The sequence below is a fragment of the Aythya marila genome, assembly GCF_965140915.1.
Source record: "Aythya marila genome assembly, chromosome: 4".
In the NCBI taxonomy this organism is placed as follows: Eukaryota; Metazoa; Chordata; class Aves; order Anseriformes; family Anatidae; genus Aythya; species Aythya marila.
The window spans coordinates 33,210,793-33,225,519 of NC_139045.1; the positions used below are offsets into that span (position 1 = coordinate 33,210,793).

Below are 14,727 nucleotides of genomic sequence, written 5' to 3' on the forward strand. Positions count from 1 at the left end.
AGGAAGTTTATCTTCCAGAGGTCTCTTAAGTATGCCCTTCTCAGGTTTTTGATACTCTTTGTTCTTTGAGATCAGTCTTGTGTAAAACATGAGTTAAAACTATTTATTAAGATTATGTTTTCCAGAGTTCTTTTTTCTATTTTATCATGGTATTGGTGACCAGTAACAAAAACAAAATAAAATGCTGGTTGTGACACTAATGAAGAATGCATTGGCAGTGCACTTCTGGGCAGCATTTTAAAATAAAGGGAACATAAATTAAAAGGAATTAGATTGTTCGTGTAACTTAAGATGTAAAATAAGTGCTCTCTGTCTAAAGTATTTAATTTTTAATACAAGTTGCAAAATACACTAAATAAAACTCTACGTAGAATAGCATAGTTGTAACAATCTGCTTGGAATAGTTATGTAGCAGCATGTTAGAAACCAGCAATCATGTAAAAACTTTTGTGTTTGTTTCATCCTTTTGAAATTTGCATTACCTCATGCAAAACTCTTGAGTTTTCTCCTTAGTATGTCTGCTGTCCTCTTCCTTCTTCCTCATGATATCTTCAAGGCAGGCTGGAGTATCTTTCTAATAGATTTTTATACTTTTTTTTTTTTTTTTCTTGGCTGTATACCCAAGTGATCAAATAGTGCTTCTGGTGAAACACTATTGTGTGGTTAGTAGCTTACTTCTGAACACTAGCGGTCACGGAGAAACCTCAAAAGATAAAGCCAGCACTTCAAGAGTTAATGTGTTATTAGGAGGACAGGAAATCTGGCAACTATTGCAGAAACTAGACCTAATGGTGCACACAAACAATTTGTCAGTCTTGGTAAATGTGAATAGCTTTCTGCAAAGTGGCTGCTTTTGCTTTGTTTGAACAGCCTAAACTTTTCCTTTTTGGACTTTAAATCTTAGAAGTGAAATGTGATCCACATATTGAATCAAAATCATTTAATTCAAAACATATTTTGATTGGAACAAAGTTGACATGGAAAGAAATTCTAGAATAATAATAAAAAAAAAGTTGAAAGGACTTTCTATCATATATTTAGCAGGAAAATTTGAAACAGTTCTAATTAGGCTGAAAAAAACAGCCTTCTTCATTGTAACTTACAAAGGTCATATATCAATGTTAAGGCAGCATTACCAGCTAGTGTCTGAAAGCCTGCACATGCAGTATGTGCAAACCAACATGTTCAGTTTGTTTTTTTCTTTGTTTTTTTCTCTCTTTTTTTTTTTTTTCAAAAGTATGTGCACAGCCATACTACCAAGCCAGAATACATACTTAATGAGTTTAACGTAGTTACCTCGTACTTCTGTTATGTGGGTGCTTTGTGGTTGCTCAGGAAGAGTATTTTGCACATCAAAATTATGTTTGTGTTAAAAATGTGTGAAATCCTAATTCCTGCTTTTCTCTTCATACAATAGTATTTTTCAAATGTAAAGTGTGTTGTTTTTTTTTTTTTTTTTTTCTTTCAGAAAGTATTTTTAGTATTACAAAGGAAATTCCTTACTTTAAAGAGAAATTAAAATACTTAGCCTCTTTGAGATAATAGGCAATTACTTGTACTTGAGATTTGTAATTTCTTACTAGCCAATGTAGTATTTTCCTGGATATTTTATAATTGAATGAATAGGAAAGGTTATTCATGTTTGAGAAACAGATTTGTTGTCTAATCAAAAGTTTCTACTTTAATTTTAACTACATAAAACACATTTTTTATAGGTAGGACTTCTTTGCTGTCTCTCAGAATAAGTGTTGCATGAGTACTTTAATCAGCATAGGAACAAAGCAAGCAAGTCTGTAGTCTTATATTTCTGAACAGCTTGATTATAAATAAATATCTGTGCTAGTGAAAAGAAATGCACTTAATACTTTCATCTGATTTCAGCACTGGAACATCCCAATCTCAAGTATGTATTCATTTTTAACAGACATAATTTCATATGCTGTACGTCCTTATAGGTATACGGATATATAAGAGAAAAGAAAGTAGAGGGCAAAGGCCCATGGTAGTTATTTTACAGGTACAAATCTTGTTTCCAAAGGTATAACGTTGTTTGGGAAAATATATCATAATAAATGGTCAGAGTATTTCTATTTACTATTCATTTTATTTATTTATTTATTTATTTATTTATTTATTTATTTATTAAGGTGGGGGAATCTTTTCTAATGCGCTAGTTTTGTAATTCCATCGCTCTGACTGTGTTTTGCTAGATCGTTTGTATCAATGTAGCACTGATAGTTTTCAGCTTGAGATTATTCTCCGTTCATTCCTTTCAGAAAACAGGGCATAAAAAGATGCAGACAAAATAATGCATTTCAGAGTCGTTCTCAAAGAAATAATTTTAGTTACACTTAGTGATATCAGATGTACATCTGCAAAATATTTATGAATAAACAAGCATTTCCTATTAAGATCAAAGCTTCAATGTTTTCATGTTTCTGAAACGTTTCTACCTTGGGAATGGAGAAATGAAAGTTACTAATAGGTGTTTGTGTTTGACATCTGTATACTGTACTTTTTAGCATATCTCAAGTGTTTTAGTCTCTGCCTAATAGATCTCATTAAAGAAACAGATATCAACCCCAAGACAGTTTGTCAAAGTTAATACGAGTCCCTGTGGACAGAATTGACAATTTGTTTGGGGCTTCACGTGACAGTCTTTTCATGGTCTTATTTGCTCCTTAACAATTGGGCATTAGGCACTGATTTATTTTACAATAACTCAATAGGACTGAATATTACTGTGGTAGGCTGGACATTTTAGAGGATTTTCTTGTTTTACGTGTTTTACCATGAGCATGCAGTGGGTGTAAATGATGTACTCAGCCTGCAGTGGGAGTGCTGGCAATTGATTGGGTATCTTTAAGAGCAGCCTGGGAAGGATACTACGATCCCATAGCTGCATGCCATATTTAACTAGAGCCTTAATGAGCACTGTCTGTCCTAGACGCTTAAGTAATCCTAAATGCTTAGCATTCTATACCCATGGTTTAGTTTTGCAAGGGGCAAATGCTAACAGTAAAAAGTTTTTAAAGAACTCCTTTTTAGCACTTTATGCATGTTGGAACTTCATTTTTCAATTTATTTTATTTTATTTTTTTAAGCAGTGCCCCTCTTAAATAGTATATACCAGTGTGCTTATAATGCACATCACACTCTGGTACCTTGTGTTGTTTACCTTGCAAATCTGCTTTAATCAGTGTACAGTCTGCTAACTATTGTTCCTCCATCAGTGGGATCATAGAATAAGCACCTCCCTGTGACCATCAGCTTAACTGTGTATCTGAAATGACAGGCAAGCTTATTTATCGTCTGAATTTGTGTGCTATATTTGGTCTGTCCTTCAGGGCCCTGGGTATTGATGTTGACTGTAGTCATTTTTTGTTTAGCCCTTGTTGCTGTGATTTGGCAAATGAAGAAGATGGTCTAAAATGGCCTAATATGGAAAAGAGAAATAAAAGAGAATGGTCTAGTTTTGAATCTGTTTAAATTACTAGTGTAAATTAATTTTAAACTTGAAAAAGAGAAGTACTTTCCAGATGGCTACCAACCATTCCAGGAAAAGACAGGGTGTGTTTTGGTTCTGCTTTTTTAGGAAAAGTCAGATTTAGGTATCTGTTAATCTGTGGAGATTGCAGAATGATATTCCGTTAGTCGCTCATGTCCAGGTGCTTTGTGAGCATAGTACAACCCATTACAAATCTAGCTTTTGAGGAAAAGGAAAAAGGAACAATCTCTGCACACACTAAACATACATATTTAAAAAAAAAAAAAAAAGTCACAGGCCCTTAAAACTATTTTTTCCTGACACTAAATAGTTGTAATGATAATACTAAGTATGTTCTAGGGTTAAAAAATTTTAGCAGGGTAGCAAGAAAATTAATTCCTATCATTGTCATTTGCTGAGCCCTGTAGGATTTTATGGCTGCACATTGTAGTATTATGGACACTCATGAGACTCCTGACTGGTTTTATCTTATTAAACAATTTTGAAATCATTAATTTTTAATTGGCCTGTGTGTGGTTTTTTATAGTTTTAATTGTGTGTCTGAGTCTAAACATTTTTTTAATTTAAAAACAAACAAAAAAGAAAAATAAATTTAAAAAAGCATGAAAAATCCTGTCTAAGCATATATGTTATAGGGTATTTCCATATGATCATCCAAAGAGTTACTATCATTTATGGTAATTCGTTTTAAAGAATGCTTTCAGCACTTCAATAGCTGGGAATCCTAATAAAAAACAATAATGAAAAAAAGAATGATATGAAGTAGGAGATATGTACAGGTCTTTTCTTGATTGAAAGTTCTAATTAAGTGAATCGAGGAAAATTAACTGAAATTAGCTGTCAGAAAGTCACATTTAAATGAGTGATGATCTGGCGTGGCAGTAAACATTTAAATGATATAAATTGCCATTTAAGTGTATGGTTTAATGTTTGTCATGCATTAATATGACACGAGGCTGCAGTGACAATCAAGCAGCTTGCTCTAATTTGAACATATTTAGGGCTTTTGTGTGGTGTGCACCACACAAATTAAGACAATTGCTGTTTTTATGTGTCAATTTAAATGTTGTTTTCAGGCATCAGTTAATGAAACAAACCCATCATTTTTGTGTGCAACTTGCAGAATGATTTCCTTGGTTTTCAGATTAATTTTAACTTCCTCTACTCAAAATTAGGAATTTCCTTTACAAGGAAAATGCTATTAGTTTCTTTAGATGAAGAGATTATCAGACTCTGTTGCACTGTTTCATCTACTCATTAAAATAAAAAATATATTGAATCCTCTGTGTGAAATAGTGGAAACAAATCCTGCTAGCTATTTAACCTAGGTGAATTAACTCTTTAGATTACAATGATTTTTAAGTTATCTTTTAATATTTTTGAACTATTTCTAGTACCATTATGGAGAGATCATTACTGTTTAGATGCTTTTGTTTTGGGGATCGGATTGTAACTGGATAACATCTTCAGGAAAGTGGCTTTATCATTCAGCATCCTAATACTATTTCTGTAAAGGCTTGTCTAAAAGACACATACAAGAAATGCATAAAAGTATTAGCAGGCTGATATTTCAGCATGTAAATATTTTGTACCCTAACACTCCTAGTTAGTTCAGTTTCCCCAGATTCTGTCAGTCTTCTGTCCGTATGTCACAATCAGATTAACAAGCTGTTATTATTCATTGTGAAGATCACACATTGAAAAACACAACTGTATCTTGAGAGTTCATGAGAACATAGCCCGTCTGCCTGTAAATGCACAAATGCTTTCCACTTACTGCTTTGCTCTTATTCCCACTATGATAGTGTAAACAAGATCTTACAGTGAGCGGGAAGTAGAAGAGGATTAGTCAGGAGACCCCGTCATCTGTTGTGGAGCCTTTTTTTTTATAATATAATTTTAAACTATTGTTATCAATTTTGTACAGAGACTTGTTAAGATAATTTTGTATGCTATTGAAAATACGCTTCTACTACTAAGAAATGATGACCGTCTGCCAAACTCAACTTTATATACTTTGTGTGTGTTTTTTTACAGGCGTTAGAAAGTGAGTTTGTTTCCTGCCAGCTCCATCAGTGGATTGATCTGATTTTTGGCTACAAACAGCAAGGGCCAGAGGCTGCTAGGTCCCTGAATGTATTCTACTATTTGACTTATGAAGGAGCTGTTAATTTAAGTTCAATAACAGATCCTGTTTTGAGAGAGGTAAGTTTGTACTTCAAATGTAGAAATGCAAAATCTGTGTTAACCTTTGGTACTGCTGAAAGTGCAAAGACACCGCATTGTTTAGGTCTACCAGTGAATGCTCAAATCTTTGCTTTCTCGTGTGGTTTGGCTACAGGCCAGACAAATGCAAGGTGCCTGAACCAGTCATCACAGCATGCAAAATTAGAACAAGCATGCAAGTTGTCCTTAAATTTTGTGCACCTAGATTCAGCCACACCACTATGAAAATAAAAAAATGTTCAAGGACTGCTTTATTTGCTCTGAGGGCAGTCATTTTTCCCACTAATGCAGGATCTTAATGGAAGAAGGCTGTGGGCAATCTTGATTTGGTTTGCACTTTTGAATTAAATTCCACAGTTTTAACAATTGTCTTTTAATGCAATCCTGCATATGGATTACATTTCAAGCATTCTATAGTTTGTTGCTTCCATTATTTTTATTTAGCTTGCTATCAGATTAATGCTAACTTGTCCTGTATTTTTGATAAGCCAAAGTAAATATTTGAACTGTAGAAAGATTGCGTCTTTTACTCAGGCTCATCACCATTGAGAAAATCTATTTGATAAAATATCTTAATGTTACTGTGGGCTTGAAAACAACTCCCTCCTCCACCTAAATAGCTGTTTTCCAAAAGAAAAAAAAAAAAAAGAGGGTGTGGGGAGGGTGATTAAAAGCTATTTTTGAGAGGTTTTAGTTCCTCTGTTCAGTCAGTAGACTGGAACTAAAAATGTTAGGCTTGAAGTTCACTGTAGAATTGTAGACTAGTCCTAGGGTAAATTTCTTGTCATTTATTGTTTGTTGAAAGAACGTGCGAGAATTAAGTGATAATTCTTTTCAATAATACTATTTTTAATGTACATACCAGCCATCTGACTGTTGGGAAACCTTGACGCCCTCTGTAGAGAAAGTCATGTCATAGCAACAGTGTGGGTTGTGGCTGGCAGGAAAGTGGGGCAGTGGAAAGGCTTGGGGGTATGCAGGGCATGTAGAGGTATGTGAGGACTGGCGTTACTGGCAGAAGTTATGGCTGGTTGTCAGTGTTATTTGGGCTGCAATCAGTCTGCAGACTTCATCTTGGCCCACTTGGAGCTAAAACACAGACATTGCACATCGTTGCATTCCAATGAGCTAAGAAAAAATATATTGGAATGCTTGGCTTTTAAGGAAAATTGTATTAACCAGGCTTGAAACAGTTATTGGCCCAAAGATACTAGTTGATACTGTTCACCCTGTGATTTGTTTCATTTTATTGATAACGTTTATCAATGTTTCCTTGTACACTGATAAGGAAATACTCTTACATTGTAATAGTATTTACTGGACTCTTGAAGTGGTAGGTTTAAGTGTGAGCTCAAAAAAAAAATAGACTGGGTATTGTGTAAAAATTAATATTAGTTCAGTCTCCATTCTTAATTTTGATACACCTATGGGAAATACAGATTAGAGAGTATGTCTTCAGATATTTTATATTATTATTTGGTTTTATTTTTTATGATTCACACAACATAACATAAAAGTAACTTTTTACTATTTTTTAAAGAAGTGAAATGATGAAGCTACAAATTGAAGTAATACTAATCAAAAGAGCAGCTTTCCAGACACACATTTTACGTAGTTTTGAATTTTTCTAGAGCAGCTCTATTATCAGTGTAACTGTGATCTCTTTTCCTTGTGTCATAGCCTGAAAAAAAAACAACCACTAATTTAAGACCAACAAAGTAGTTACAAATCTGTCTGGAAGTGTGGATTATCTCAGTTACAGAAGCATTTTGTACCTCTATAAATATATTAATATATTTTGTTACAAAATCTTTTGAGTATGGCTTTTTTATTGTATGTCACTTCTACGTTTCTTATTTCTGATTTGTTCTGTACTGGCTGAACTGAGTAGTGTATTAAAATGCAAACAGGAGAGGGAGAAATCACTGATGTTGAGTTCATAATAACGGAGTAGCTTAGCAGACGCAGAATTTTGAAACACTACTGATGGTGTAAAAAATACGTACTGATAAATGCAGACAGCAGAATGAATGTTATCTGTAGTACTTTTATTCTGAGTTATTTGAAGATTGGTCCAATAGAATATCTTTATTTAGCATTTTTCAGCCTTATTTTTAAGCAGGTCTAAGGATAGTCCAACAGTAGAACGATTCCTGTTTAGTAAAGCATCCTTTCCTACGTACATTAATTTTTAATAGCATATTTTTGTATTGTATACACGTGTATATGTAATTTGAAATGGTACGTATGATCAGCTCTGGTATGATATTGATAACCATGCAAAGAGATTTAATGAGTGTCATCACCAATGGTGAGTTATTCTGTTTTTACTTGTGAGTAAAGATGAAAGTAATAAAAAATCTGCTTGTGTGTATATCTATGTGCATAATCATTCTATATCTATGTGCTAAATGAATTTATCATGCACCTTTGACAGCCTCACCTTCTTCCTGCTTACTAATCCATCTCCCTGAGGACCTACGCTAACATTCTGCACTGCCGAGCAGCTTCAATCAGCATTTATTTTTCTCCTTCAGTCAGCTTGCCAGAAAATATTTCTTCTTTTCTCCACCAAATTCCCGGTTAGAGGCCGAATGAGTTTCTGATCTGGACAATTAATAGTATTTTTAGGCAGGCATGACACCACAGATTTACTGTCTGTTTATTAAGCAAGTATTAAACCAGAAATCTTATTCTAGATTTCTGGGTTTTGGAAAGGATGCTTTAAGCTTTCTCCTTGCGATAAAGTTTAAGGTTTGGGGCTTTAAATCCTGAAAATTGTAGTGGAATATATATTTTTCTTTGCAAACCTGAAAAAAGGATAAACTTCTATATTGCAAGTTACCCAGGCTTAGGTATCATATGGAAATAATAGTATGTGTTCAAACCCTGGCTATTTCTCCACTAAGATAGTCTCTGAGTATATACGCTGCCAAGCCTGGACCACATCAGTAATGAGAAGCCCGTGATGTTTCTGAAGTATCTTCACGGATATGTGTGTGGATATCGATGACCTAACTCATCAGGAGAGGCCACACACAGAATAATAGTGGAAGGAACTGAGGAGTGGAGGAGTTCAGGTTAATGCAGAATTTCCTTAGGTCTCCTAAATGGCTCCAACTGGCACCTTTATTTTTATAGGCAGTCAGGTTATATATATTACAAGAAGGAAGCACTCGTCTAGGAAGGAAAACTACTTGATTAAAACCATATTCCAACTTTCTTTCTTTCTTTCTTTTTTTTTTTTTTTTTTTTTTTAACTGAAAATCTAGAACTTTTACATCCTCTCATACTGCTGTGAACAATTTTTTCCTGCCATTCTTTCTGCCTATGGGAATAAAGGATGTAAAGTATTTTGAAAGGATCTGACTGCTATAATCGAAAATTTTAAACTAAAATGCAAACCATGGGCCACATGCTACCTTTTGGCAGATAAACCCTGGGGAGTGCAAAGCTTGCATAATTCAAAGGCAAATCTCAGGAGGGGGGGGAACAGATCAAGAGAGGAGGGTTTGAGCTGGAGCCAGTGGGGGAAGGGAACAACTGGAGAAGCAAGGCAAGGGATCCAGTACATCTGCTGGCATATCTGTGCACAAGTCATCCCTGCAGAGACCATTCCTTCATCCACTTCTTTTTTTCCTCAAGCCATTTTAACAGTGTTGTCATCAACTCTGATCTTTGTATTTGTGTATCTCGCTGAAAGAGGTTCCAACTGCAAAGGGATGTTGCTGTTAGTTGACAAGCAGTAAATATCACATCTCTTTCCTGTGGAAAATACGGTATATGCCAGCAGAAGTATGCTATATTACTACCTTCTGTTGACTCTGTCTTGAAAAAACTATTTTGATCTGAACTTGCAATCATAAGATTTGCTGTGAAGGGGTTTTTTGTGCCTGCATGGAAGAGGCAAGAAGTCACAGTACTACAGATAAATGTCATCCAGCGGTTCTGGAGAGAATTCGCATCACCTTCTTATCACAAATTCTGTTCTCTTTTTGAAACAGCTGTCCAAGTTTTTTTTTTTTGCCTTTTTTTTTTTTTTTAAAGATAGAATTAGTTCTATGCCATTCAGACAAGCAACTGATGAAGGAGTGAAGCACAATCTGTAGAAAATAATTTGTATCTTGGAGTAATTTATATTCTATTACTTTCTTCATCAGAAGAATAAAAATTTCTATTGTCTCTAGCATAGAGTAAGGGTTGACCATCATGAATTTGGGCTCCACTTGGAGTTTATAATTAAAAGTCCATTTCTCCACTCATACCCCTCTGTGGCTAGCATAAACACTAGATAAGCTTAAAGAAAAGAGATTATAGCCAGAAGGCTAAAAATTACTTGGAGAATATATTGATTTACTACAGGAGCCCCTCGGCTTCAGGAGGTATACAAAATTATGTACCATACTTATCAAAAAGCACCTAACTGTATTCTCTGAATAATTTTTAAAATATCATATGGCATGATAATTGTAGGCAGTAATTAAGAAAGACTGATGATTTTAGAATTAGCAGTAATAGTTTGAAAAACATGAGAGTAAGACCCATCCATTTACTATCCCACGTACTTTCATTACAAAGTGATTTGCACTTAGCCTTAGATGATTCAGTTGTTTTATACTTCTTCCTTTAGAAAGAAGGTACCATTTTGTTATAGGAAGGTAGTCTGTTTAACATTAGGAAGCACAGCTTTCTCCATTCTATCAACACCTTTCTTTCTACCATTGATATTTTATTTCCATATGAACTGAGGAGATTCAGAAATTGTGAAGAATCAGTTTGGACATAGCATTTGGTATGTTATTTCAATGTGCCACTTCTGATTATACAAAGAGAGGAAATTATTATTTTTATTTTCTGTTTTAAGGCATATGGCATAAATTATTTAATGGATAATAGCTTTTAAATGTTACCCCAGATTAATATCGTTGGGTAAGTTTTGTGCATCTTAGACCTCTCTCTTATGAGTCTAATTTTATTTTTAAATATTTACAATTTGAGAGACTTCTGTGCTTTCCAAAAGAAGTTACAAGGATGTTTAGTTTACATGACCCCGGTTTCATGACAGCAGTAGCAGATCTGATATCTTATCCCAGAGAAAGCATTTTTGGCCTCTCTTTTAGCTGTGCTCATGGTGGGAGTTAATAGCATATTTCAGCTCTAACTCAGCTGGAGAACTCTGACAGCAGTGAATCTTTCACAAAGTATAAACACAATTTGTATTTATAGCATAGTTAACATTTACTAAATAGTTGGGAAAATGATCAGTCTGGTTTTAGCAGGTTGGGCAACAGTCTTTGTTGTGGCTGTGATGAGTTTTAAAAAGTGGGATAAAGTGATTATAAAATACTGTCACAGAGCAGTAAATTTAAATGTGTTGAATTCAGTAAGTAATGAATTTATGCAGGCAAAATTCAAACTGTTGTTGAAATGATCACTGAATCATCTCTGGCCAGAAGTGTGTTGCACAGATGGTATGCTTGACGTTGTGCAGCACAGGAACAGCGTGAAAAGCCAAATAAATGTTAAGACTTGGTCTAGTTCTAATTGAAAATCAGTATTAAAATATTGTATGCAACCAGAGTTAAGAAGAATATATTTGAAGTAAGCATACTGATTTCATGGCTAAGGAGAGTTGGACTTGTCAACTGCAAGCAAACGCTGATCTGATGGGAGACGCAGACAAATAGCACAGTGAAGATAAGAGCCTCAGTTGCCATTGTAGGCGAGCAGTTCCCTCTATTGCATGAAATCAGCTGGTTGAGATGTTGGGATTCTCCCAAGAAGAGTATTTTCTTCTGTTGAAAAGGAATATTAAAATAACAAGAGCACCAGCACTGCCACTGGTCCATATTATTTACCTATGAATTCTCACATCTCAGCTCTCACTGTGACTTATCTGTGGTGTTTGAGTAAACAGGCAACCTGAATATAATCAAGTGTTCGCTGTGATATCTGGGAGGTGCGGCATTTCTTTGATTCTATTTAGCCCAGAGTTTGACATGACAAATGGGGTTTTATTGCCCTTTGTCTTAACTTATGTATTAAATACATTGCTTAGAAACAGACATAGAAATATTCAGCTAGGTTTCAATCCAGAAAAATGGTTGACCTGAATGTTCTCTTCATTACAGAATAGATCCTATTTTTATTTGATGCTTCTACTTTTGTATCCAAGAGGAAAAGTTTGATATTTTAGAGTTATCTAAAGTAGGACTGAGATGCCCAAATAACAAAATAAGAATCAAACAACTGTGCTTACTAAAAATAGTAAAGGTTTATGGAAAGAGGTAACTCGTGCAAGTAAGTTCTTTGGCTCTGAGTGCTTTTTTTCTCAGTCCGATTGTAATTCAAAGAATAGAAATGTTCAGTGCAGTCAGTTCCCTTACCTCTTCTTGCTTGACCTGTCTTGTGGATCTATCAGAGCCAGAGAGGCTTTGAGACCCCCTGGGCTCTTTTCATTTTCATTTGTGCCTGGCTGGTCAGCCTTAGATAGTTGACATATTTGTTGGCCAACATTTAAGAACAAGTAATCAAAAAGGTAAACAAGAAGTGGAAAAAAGAATTGTTCATAAACTATCAAAAACAACTTTTTTGAAGGGAAAGTTTTTCCTTTTATTGTTTTTTAATCTTTCTTTTTTTTCTTCCTTATGTGGAAAGAATGAGGTATGCTAGTTTATAATAGCTACAGTTCTCACAGACTAAGTCATCTAGCCTGAATCAAACATGGAGACAAACAGTCTACAAATATTTCATTAATTTGGTTTTACCAGCATCCTTAGATTATTTGCAGGTTCCTTAAGCAGTCCAATCAACACCTTGTACAACAGTTGGGAAACTAAAAAATTTTGTTTGGAGTGCTTTCATTGTATTCACAAACTGTAGTCTAGCCTGTCTAGCTCATGAATATTCCCACTGTGTCCGTAGATGGTGTATTTATTTACCAAACTGCATTATAACTGCAAATATAACTGTATTAGTTATATTTGAAAATAGCTGCTTTGTGAGTAGCTAAAACCTGAGGTCATGCAGAAGATGCTTTTCCTCAATCAGTGTCCAAAAATGAAGCCTCGGTTTAATATTACATTTTATTAGATGAAAAAAAAAATTGCTGTAGAAAACTCTGAGATAATATTTTTTCCATACTTTGAAAACAGATAGTTTGATCTTGTTGTGCCTTAGTTTAAATATATGTATTAGCTTAGCTTAGCAAAATGAGTTGTTTCTTGTTCACACTTGTTACAGGTTCTAACAGGTGATCATGCAAAGGGTTTTTACGATCACTGGGTGCTGGATGTATTAACATCCCTCATATCAGAATGTTTTATTTAATAAATAGAAATGGTATCGAATTTGGAAAAACTCCATGGAATGCTAACAGAGTGGAACAAATTGCTTTCTTCCAAAGGAAAAGGTTTTATATCAGAAAATTTGGAGTCAGCTAAGTAGCTAACTAGACTGTATGTAGGAAGCAAGTTTTAAAGATTATTCTTTGCTTTTTAAAGGGGTGAATGAACAATGCCAAAAACAGTGAAGTCTCCAGGTAACGCATATTGCAATGCCACTGCTTTCTAGGTAATAATTATTGATTCTAAATGAAAGCAATGAGTTATTCTCTCGAAAACTTCAGTGCTGTAGTGAATAGAGAAATTAGGCAATTTTGGTTTTGGTGGTCACATAAAATGGAGACACTTAGACTTTTAAAAATTAGCCCCAGAGCTGCTTAGGATTTTGCTTGTACTGAATCCAGCATTATTTGCAGATCTTTAAATTTGTCTCAACTTTCTTTTTAGACTCTTTCCCCTTTTTACTTTGTCAGTCTCTTTGAAGTACTTCCAGACCTGTTTTTCTAGTTCTATTTTTTTTATCTGCCTCTTTCCAGTAGCCAAAGATTTAGGTGTTTTGAGTGAGCACATCAGTGCTCCAGACAGAGATACTGTTTGAAATTATCCATGAACCCAGTGCCTCTGAACATTATTGAGTGACATTTGTTTCTGTTGGTTGTGTCTGCTCTGTCTAACTGGTTTCTTTCAGATTGGCAGCTGGGATTACGCTGTTGTAGACGGACAGCTGCATGAACTGGAGATTTCAGTGAGGCCGTGCTAGACCTCTGTTTAATATGCCTGGAATGTATATATTCAGATTGGAGCAACTTATGTGGCCCCAAGGGGAAATCTATTTATATTTTCACAAACTGTGATTACTTCCTGTTTTACTTTAATGACTGCCATATAATTGTCATGATGGTTTGTCAGGACAAAAAGACTTAATTTTCTTGATTCTCAGAGAAAAATTCCTGATGCAGTTTAAGAGCTGGATTGGTGTTTTTGTTTTTAAAGCCATGGTGGAAGGAAGGTATCCTACTCTGTGTTCCCCTCTGTACTTCTTCATGATGCAAGCAGGAGAAAATACTCATACATTGAATCTCAAATAGCTTTAAGACAAAAAGCATAACAAAAACAAAATCCAAAAAAAGCCCAACCTCCAGGTGTCTGTGGTAGTTTGGATTTAAAAACCAGCAAGTGGCTGGACTAGTAACCTAAACTCCAGGCAAAAACAGTATTTTGAACAGAGACACAGATGAAACTTTAAAAAAAATAATACAAAAGATGTGATTCTCACAAAGAAGCTACAAGGAAGGAAAAAAAAAATAAATGTATGCTTCATTTATATTTGATGGCTTTCATTTCTTCATTTTAATACCATTTTATCGTGTTGTGCCCTGTTCGGTTTTGTTACACAGCTGTCGGTAGTATTTATGCCCATGCTTCAGCTCTGGAGCCATGACCCACGCTACTTGAGCTGAAGTAGTAACAGCATTAGTGGGCTACAAGAGAAATCTTTTACACTCCATTATCACAAACGTTTTGTAGGTGTGCTTAATGATACTTGCAGAACAGTATGTAACACTTGATCTTTCTTTTCTTTATCCTTTCTTCCCTCCTTGCTCCCTTCCTCCCCTGCCATTTGTTATACAACAAGCCTAGGAGAGGCAA

At 34.8% G+C, this 14,727-nt stretch overlaps 1 protein-coding gene across 4 annotated transcripts in view; it reads left to right on the top strand.

Annotated features, from left to right (window-relative positions):
* LRBA (LPS responsive beige-like anchor protein) overlaps positions 1-14,727 on the top strand; it is a 390,603-nt gene that overhangs the window by 326,454 nt on the left and 49,422 nt on the right. For all 4 annotated transcript variants that reach the window (XM_082758982.1, XM_082758979.1, XM_082758981.1 and 1 more), the window contains one exon: positions 5,546-5,713. In XM_082758982.1, coding sequence (XP_082615108.1) covers positions 5,546-5,713 — 168 coding nt within the window. The remainder of the gene's footprint in view (positions 1-5,545; positions 5,714-14,727) is intronic.